Consider the following 8,608-nt stretch of genomic DNA (forward strand, 5'->3'; position numbering starts at 1 on the left):
AATAGAGACTCCCTCTGTGTTGATGTCATGTATGTGTGTGTGTGTGTGTGTGTTCAATAGAGACTCCCTCTGTGTTGATGTCAGATGTGTGTGTGTGTGTGTGTGTGTGTTCAATAGAGACTCCCTCTGTGTTGATGTCAGAGGTCACGTCTACGTCCCCTCTACCGGCCCTGATGATTGGCTCGCCCCTAAGCCCCGCCCCTCTCGTGTTGGCTACTGATCCCGTCATGTGTCTGTCGCCTCCCCCAGCCCTGTTGATTGACATCCCCGGCCCCTCCCCCAGCCCTGTTGATTGACATCCCCAGCCCCTCCCCAAGCCCTGTTGATTGACATCCCCGGCCCCTCCCCTGTGTGGGGCACTGACCCGTTGAAGTGCAGCTGTGCCAGTTTGAAGAGCTGCTGTCCCACCTCCACACTGTCCGCTCCAAAATGCCCGCGGACCCACGACACACTGCGGCTCAGGTGGGAGGCCGCCTCACACCAGTTACCTGCAACAGAAGGACATTAGTGTGAGTGTGAGACAGAAAGTGTGTGTGTGTGTGTGTGTGTGTGTGTGTGTGTGTGTGTGTGTGTGTGTGTGTGTGTATGTGTGTGAGAGAGACAGAGGCTGTGTCTATGTGTCTGTGTATGTGTGTGTGTGTGTGTGTGTGTGTGTGTGTATAATTCAGCCATGCTGGGGTAGGTTCTAGCTTTGGCATCAGAGACCCTGTGTGTGTGTGAGTGAGAGAGACTCACCCATGCTTGCGTAGGCTCTGGCAGTTGTATCAGAGAGTTTCCCCTGCAGTTGGTGTGTGTCCAGCAGGTGGCGCTTTGCCCTGCTCAAAGCTTCCTGGAGAAGCCTGAGGGCCTCATCTGGCAGGGAGAGAGAGAGAAAGAGAGAGAGAGAGAGAGAAAGAGAGAGACAGAGAGATAAAGAGAGAGTTAGAGAAAGAGGGAGACCAAGGGGCAATAGATAGAGAGGGAGAGAGGAGAGACAAGAGAAAGATATATATATATATAGGAGACCAAGGAGCAATAGATAGAGGAGAGACAGTGAGATGGAGATATAGAAAGAGGGATAGAGGGGGAGAGAAAGTTAAGAGAGAACATGGATGATTGAGATGGGGTAAATAGAACATGGATGATTGAGATGGGGTAAATAGAACATGGATGATTGAGATGGGGTAAATAGAACATGGATGATTGAGATGGGGTAAATAGAACATGGATGATTGAGATGGGGTAAATAGAACATGGATGATTGAGATGGGGTAAACAGAACATGGATGATTGAGATGGGGTAAACAGAACATGGATGATTGAGATGGGGTAAATAGAACATGGATGATTGAGATGGGGTATGCGTAAACAGTTGTGTGTTTGTGTGTTGCTGCCACACGTGTTCTTGGGCGCTGGCCCTTCTAATGTTCTCATGTAAGTGGCTTTGGGTAGAAGCATCAGCCAAATGAATTAGTAAGTAGGTAATTAAGTCAGTCAGTAAGTGTGGCCTCACCTGGCCTGTCCAGGTCCAGCAGCTCCAGGGCCTGATCCAGACGTCCTCTGATGACCTGCAGGGTCTGCTCCACATCCTTACTGGACAGCTGCCCTGAGCAGCCCTTACGCACACACACATAAACACCAGCTCCCGTCTGCAGGAACAGGAACAACAACAACAACAACATGAATATAACAACAACAACAACAACAACACGTAACAACATATAACAACAAAAACATCATGAATGAGACTAACGTTAAGATACAGAACACTACACTATATGAGCCGTCTCACATTGTAAACAAACATATTTTTATCAAACAGTAACTCTAATAAAAGATTCTACTCTCTCTCTCTCTCTCTCTCTCTCTCTCACACACACACACAGGAGCCGAACAGTTACCTGCAGAGCTCTGCCACATTTGGGACACTTGTAGTGCGTGCTGGCGTGGGAGCCCTCTGGTGGTGACTGCAGGTCCTGCAGGCAGGCCTCACACTGACACGTAAAGCGGTACTGCTGCAGGAGGAGGCGCTGTCGCTCCTGCACCTTCATCCTGCTGCAGTGGGGACCTGAGAGGCACCAGACCACAGAGGAAGAAATCACGGAGGGCTGGGGAGGTTAACTAACAGTGAGATAATGTCCAAGACCGGTTGTTTAAAGGAGGAACAGTGCTCTGTGTTGACTGCTAGCATTCCTATGTGGTGCTATAAACAGGGTTCCCACTCGAAGTCAAATGTAAAATTCCATGACTTTTCCCTGACTTTCCCTTTCAAAAAATCTGAATTTCCATGACTTACTATATAATAAATGGTACAATAAACCGACCAATGATTTCAGAGCAGCGTGTTCAAGAATCTTTTACTTTTTTAGAGTGGAAGATAAATAAATGTGGATTGAATAAACAAAGTTGGGCTACTCAAGCAAGCAGTAAAGCTAATAACCAGATATACACCAATTCTGTATGGAAATATTTGTACTAAGGTATTTTGGAAAGTAAATTTTAAACTGCTACAACAAAAGTCCCTGATATTCCATGACTTTGCCCCAAAAATGATCAAATTCCCTGATGTCACAACTTTCCAGAAATTCCATGACCATGGGAACCCTGTATAAAACATCCATGTATCTATTAACTATCTTCCTAACAGAAACACTATTGGCCGATGCCTCAATGTCAGACCGCCCTGCTGCAGAAGGGTACAGACCCCACTGGCTAGTGTTCCACTTAGAGGGTGTCCACATTTCCATGGTCTATAGCACCTGATTTTTAAGAACCCTACCCTCTATTGCCCCTGACGATTAATAGCCCTACCCTCTATTGCCCCTGACGGTAAATAGCCCTACCCTCTATTGCCCCTGACTGTTAATTGCCCCACCCTCTATTTCCACTGACGGTTTATTGGTTTATTGCCCTACCCTCTATTGCCCTGGCGGTTTTGCCTTACACTCTGGACGTTTTTTGCCCTACCCTCTATTGCCTTACCCTACCCTCTATTGCCCCTGGCCGGTTAATTGCCCTATTCCCCATTGCCCCTGACGGGTTAATTGCCCTACCTCATTGCCCCCTGACGGGTAATTGCCCTACCCTCTATTGCCCCTGACGGTTAATTGCCCTACCCTCTATTGCCCCTGACGGTTAATTGCCCTACCTCTATTGCCCCTGACGGGTTTATTGTCTTACACTCTATTGCCCTGACGGCTCTATTGCCCCTACCCCCATTGCCCCTGATCGTTAATTGCCCTACCCCCACGTTCTGGACGGTTAATTGCCCCACTCCCTCTATTGCCCCTGACGGTTAATTGCCCCATCAGAGCAGTGCAGTAGCCTGCCTCTATTGCCCCTGACTGTTGAATTGCCCCACCCCATTTCCGATCGGGTTTATTGCCCTACTCTCTACTGCCCCTGACGGTTTATTGCCTTACACTCCCCCTAAGCTAATTGCCTACACTCTATTGCCCCTGATCGCTTATTGCCCTACCTCTATTGCCCTGACGGTTAATGCTCCACCTCTACTTGCTCCCCTGACGGCTAAGCTAATTGCCCTACTCCTCTATTGCTCCTGACGTTAATTGCCCTACCGTGAAAGGAAAGTGCAGTAGCTCTATTGCCCCTGACGGTTAATTGCCCTACCCTCTATTGCCCTGACGGTTTATTGCTCCACACTCTATTGCCCTGACGGTTTATTGTCTCTACCCTCTATTGCCCCTGACGGTTAATTCCAATTTCTCATTGCTCCCCCTGACGGTTAATTGCCCTACCCTCTATTGCTCCCCTGACGGTTAATTGCCCTTAACAGAAAGCAGTGCAGTAGCTCTATTGCCCCTGACGGTTAATTGCCCTACCCTCTATTGCCCCTGACGGTTTATTGCCCTACCTCTATTGCCCCTGACGGTTAATTGCCCTACCCTCTATTGCCCCTCCCTACCCTCTTTGATTAATAGCCCCTACCCTCTATTGCCCCTGACGGTAAATAGCCCTACCCTCTATTGCCCCTGACTGTTAATTGCCCCACCCTCTATTTCCACTGACGGTTTATTGCCCTACCCTCTATTGCCCCTGACGGTTTATTGCCTTACACTCTATTGCCCCTGACGGTTTATTGCCCTACCCTCTATTGCCCCTGACGGTTAATTGCCCTACCCTCTATTGCCCCTGACGGTTAATTGCCCTACCCTCTATTGCCCCTGACGGTTAATTGCCCTACCGTAGCAGTGCAGTAGCTCGTCTCCAGCAGTCAGGTCCCTCGCGGCGCGAACTGTGACGGAGACCCCTGTGACAGACGTGATGAGGGGTGGGGCCCCATCTGGGTCACGCCCACCGTACCCCGGGTCAAAGGTCACACTGGTGTTGGGTCGACAGGCATGGTTCATGAGGCTGAGAGTGGGGAAGATTGCCGTGGCGACACGGATCTCTTGGCTGGCCTGTACCGCCGCTCCACACTTGTCTGTGAGGTGAGAGAAGAGAGAGATCAGAGAAGAGACAGGAGGGAGGAGAGGAATGGAGAGAGAGAGAGAGAGCGATCAGAGAAGAGACAGGAGGGAGGAGAGGAATGGAGAGAGAGAGAGAGATCAGAGAAGAGACAGGAGAGAGGAGAGGAATGGAGAGAAAGAGAGAGAGAGAGAGAGAGAGAGAGAGAGATAGATTAGAGAAGAGATGGTTAAGAGCTCTATTATCTTAAACACTCTCCTGGCAGTGATAGTCTGTGTGCTGTACCTGTACATGTGTGTGTGTGTGTGTGTGTGTGTATGTGTATATGTGTGTGTGTGGGTTCTTACCGTGACACTCAGCGGTGATGCCTGACCACTGGCCGCCGTCAGCAGTTTGTGTGTGTGTGTGTGTGGGTTTGAGAGTGTGTGTGTGTGTGTTCTCACCTGATACTCTCTCAGTAGTGATGGCCTGGGCGTTAGCCCTCAGCTGTAGAAGATGTCTCAGAGCTGTAGCTCCCAGCATGCTTAATTCTGGATTCCATTCTCCAGCCACAGGATCCTCACATGCTGATTGGCCATCAGAGCTGTCAGTCCCGTAGTCCACGCCTCCCCAAGAGTATGGAGGAGGCCCTGCCTGCTGCAGTAATTGGTACAGTGTTGCTATGGTAATGGCATAAAGGAATCGCAGACTTGGGGCGTGTCCCTCCACGTGTGGCAACAGACTGTAGACATACTGATAAGCATCACCATGACAACCCACACAGAGGTCAGACATCTGTATGGAAGCACTGCTTGGCAGCACTGACTTGGTTTGTCCAGCAGAGGGCGATGTGGTGTTTTGACCACATGTGTTCTCTTTCTCATCATTGCTCTCCCTCTCCTTCACCTCCTCAGGCACTTCCTGCTTTGACTGGCTCCTAGCCTTGACCTCTGACCCTCGCGCCCTCTTGACCTGCCGCAGGCCACCCTTCAGTGCCACCCGCAGTGCCAGCTGAGCCAGGACGCCTGCGGCTCTCAGCTCTGCCCCTAGGGGGCACTCCCAGCGATGGTGCTCCTGCCAGGCCTGCTGTTGGCACCGCTGCCCACAGTAGCGCGTGTAGCTGCAGCCGGGGCAGGGCACCGGGCACAGCGTGGGGCACAGGCAGCGGTGGCAGCAGCGGTCCTCCGAGCCAAATGCCCCTTTTGGCCCTTCTGCTCCCTGCTTGGTCCTGCCCTCCGGTCCACCCAAGAGCACCTCTCCTGGGATCAGCACACAGCTGAAGGCCTGGTCCTCCAGCAGCACGTCTCCAGCGCACTTCCCCTCCGTGGCCACCAGATGGCGCCCTTTCTCCAGGCTGACACGCAGACTTACTCCTGCTGTGATGGCGGTTGGTGCCACCGTGCCCGTCTGCTGCCCAGGCGGCTGTGCCCGAATGAAGGCCTGGCACTGCTCTCTCCTGGTGAGGAGCTTTGGCTGCAGCTGAGCGGGGTAGCCGTGTGCCAGCGCTCGGCCGATGTCCTCCAGACTCTCCTGCAGACAAGAGCCCACAGGGAGAGACTCAGCTCAGACAGCACACTCTGGAATCTACTCAGTGCTCTGCACAACCACCACAAAATGCATGACACAGAAAATATATTTCTCCAAGAGGATAATCTGTGATTGTGTACATAAATTACAACACTGTGAGGCGTACCAGTGGGCCTGAGTGTTAACATGAGTCATCTAAAATACTGTAGGTGGTGTTACAAAGCCCTAAGCATTGGAGTTTGTAATGACTAAGCAGCACAAATGTAAAAGCAAAACTAAGAAGGCCAAAACAATACGATTCAACCATACACCTCAAAACAACAGCACTTTCTCCATCCCTGAGACAAAGACTTGGGGGCAGTGAATGGTGTTAATGTGTTATGACTCCACATTACAACACGATGTTAAGGTGTTATTACATTACATTACATTACATTTGGCTGACACATTTTTAGCCAAAGCGACTAACAACATGGTAAACAGTTTAAGTTTTAAAGCAATTCTCAACAATTTTAGGACAATTTAAAAAACGGTAGAGTACAGTAAGAATAAGTGCATCAGTGAGTGCTGTTTTTAACAGTTACGTGTCAGTTCAAGACGGCTGGTAAGTGCTAGGATCAGCAAGACTTGTTGTAAGTGGTGCTATGAGAGGAGATGTTCTCTAAAGAGCTGGGTCTTCAGGAGTTATGGCCACACCTGCTCTCTGAAGAGAATTTGAAAGTGTTACGGTGTTCTGAAAGTGTTCTAACCACATATGTTGTCTTAAGATATGGTGTTATGGTGTTATGACCACACGCGAGTCTTTGCTCTCAATCTCCACCTCCTCAAGTGCTTCCTGTCTAGACTGTGGAGTCGGTACCGATGACATCATACAGCCCAGTGGTGTGTACCCACCTGGTAGCTGGCGAGGTGAAACAGGGCGGCCGATCGGTTGGCATAGCACAGGGCCAGCTGCTCAGAGTCCCCCGGGGCGTGGCACAAACCCTGCAGTTCACCGGGGTACACAAGAGGAAGATGGCAGAAATGTTTTGAAGGTAGATAATTTATATGTATTTCCAGTAAACTGATGATGTTTTAGAAACCAGGCCTTGACATAATGTCTTTGGGTATGAAACTGTCACAGAGGTATTGACTTGCATTCTCCCACTAGTACTCAGGGCACAAAATCAAACACAGTCACATATTAACACAAAAAAAGGCTTGAAATCCATACATTCATCCATAGACTTTTACGGGATTCTTATAGGTTCAGAGGATGTGCCCCGGTGTTTATTGCTAAAAGTTTGGTGGGCAGGAGCAACCATACCTGTGAGTAGTGCAGCGTAGCAGACGTGTAGTCTTTAGCTTTGAAACTGCTGTTGCCTCTCTCTCTACAGCGCCCAGCACTCTGTGCGCACTTTTGCACAGGATAGGTGGTGCCGATACCGGACAGGACCTGGACATCCTCGGCCCTGAATAAGTTACAAGAAGATAAAGGAGATCTAAATATAAATACTCAATTAAATAAGTCTGCTGGAGAATATCCAAGTTAAACATACATTCTAGAAAAATACTGAACACTTTCAAAAATACGAAATAAACATAAAGAAGTTGGCTAACGTCTAACGTCTAACTACCGTCACTGCACTAGCATACTAGGCGATATGACGTTGCTGTACTGTATAACTACGATCTTCCAAGTGTTTGTTTGTTCTTTCTCAGCATCGGAGGAAACTATGAGCACTGACATTGAGGGTGAAAATTGTTGCATTACTCACGTTGTCTGTGACTGTCCAAAGACAAATATTTCGTCTATGTCGGACTGGACGGAGAACCTTTTTTGTTGCTCAGGATCCAACCGACTCCAAATCTGTTCCGCATGCCTGATCCAGTCTGGACAGGGTAAATCCATAGGTGGTCGTTTCTTTATGTGTCTTTAATATGCCACCTCAATAACGTGCTTTTGCACAAACAAGCAGAGCAAGTAGACTAGAACAACACGCGCGTTTGATTTGTGCGCGGAAAATATGTCATCGTCGCAGAGCAGTGACGTCTCAAAATACGGCGTAAGTCGACGTGATGAGGTAGGTGAAATTGAAAGTTGTGTCTGCTCTTTCTTTTTTTATTTCTAGTAAATCTTACAGGAACACAATTGTTTTGCAGTTGAAGGTATTGACTTGAATTTGTGCTAGAAAAATATCCGAGAAATGATTTACATTTGTGAGAAAATATTCCACAGGAGTCTTGTTCCATTCATAGCTAGCCTACTGATTTGCGGATGTGCATTCCACCAAGAATTCTCATATTTTATTCAGATTAGGTGTGTTAGTGTGAATATGGTTTGCACCAAATTCACTGCAACAACTGTAGAAATAAAATGTAGGATGTGATTATCTTGATGTTTGATAGGATTATGGTAGGGTATATAAGTAATGAAGAATTGATAAGGTGTTGGTGTTATAGGCCTATATTTTCTCTCACACAAGTACATTTTTATGCAGGTGTGTAAATGCATTTTGCCACAGGAATATACTGCAGCGACTGTAGCAAAAATGTGAGCATGATTTGGGCACCTCTAATGTTGTGTCTAATGTCTTCTAGTGAAGTTGTAATTGTGCTATGTTTATAGGAGAGAAAGACATCTCAGTGACTTCAAATTACCGCACACCTTTTGTAGGCCTACAAATATTCTTTTGTTGCATTCTGGTGTTGCAAC

General features: G+C 48.3%; 1 protein-coding gene across 1 annotated transcript; it reads right to left on the reverse strand.

Moving 5' to 3' along the window:
• Positions 1-364: 364 nt before the first annotated feature.
• Positions 365-7,911, reverse strand: smyd4 (SET and MYND domain containing 4; the record flags this gene model as incomplete). The annotated part of the gene is given in 9 exon segments (XM_048237098.1): positions 365-488; positions 736-852; positions 1,493-1,628; positions 1,881-2,047; positions 4,184-4,423; positions 4,851-5,916; positions 6,808-6,897; positions 7,220-7,364; positions 7,671-7,911. Coding segments are annotated over 9 exon segments (2,219 nt in total), but the record flags the coding sequence as incomplete, so codon positions are not given.
• Between the last annotated feature and the right edge of the window lie 697 nt (positions 7,912-8,608).

Source organism: Alosa alosa, unplaced genomic scaffold, assembly GCF_017589495.1.
Source record: "Alosa alosa isolate M-15738 ecotype Scorff River unplaced genomic scaffold, AALO_Geno_1.1 AALO_1.0_unplaced_125, whole genome shotgun sequence".
NCBI classification, from domain to species: Eukaryota; Metazoa; Chordata; class Actinopteri; order Clupeiformes; family Clupeidae; genus Alosa; species Alosa alosa.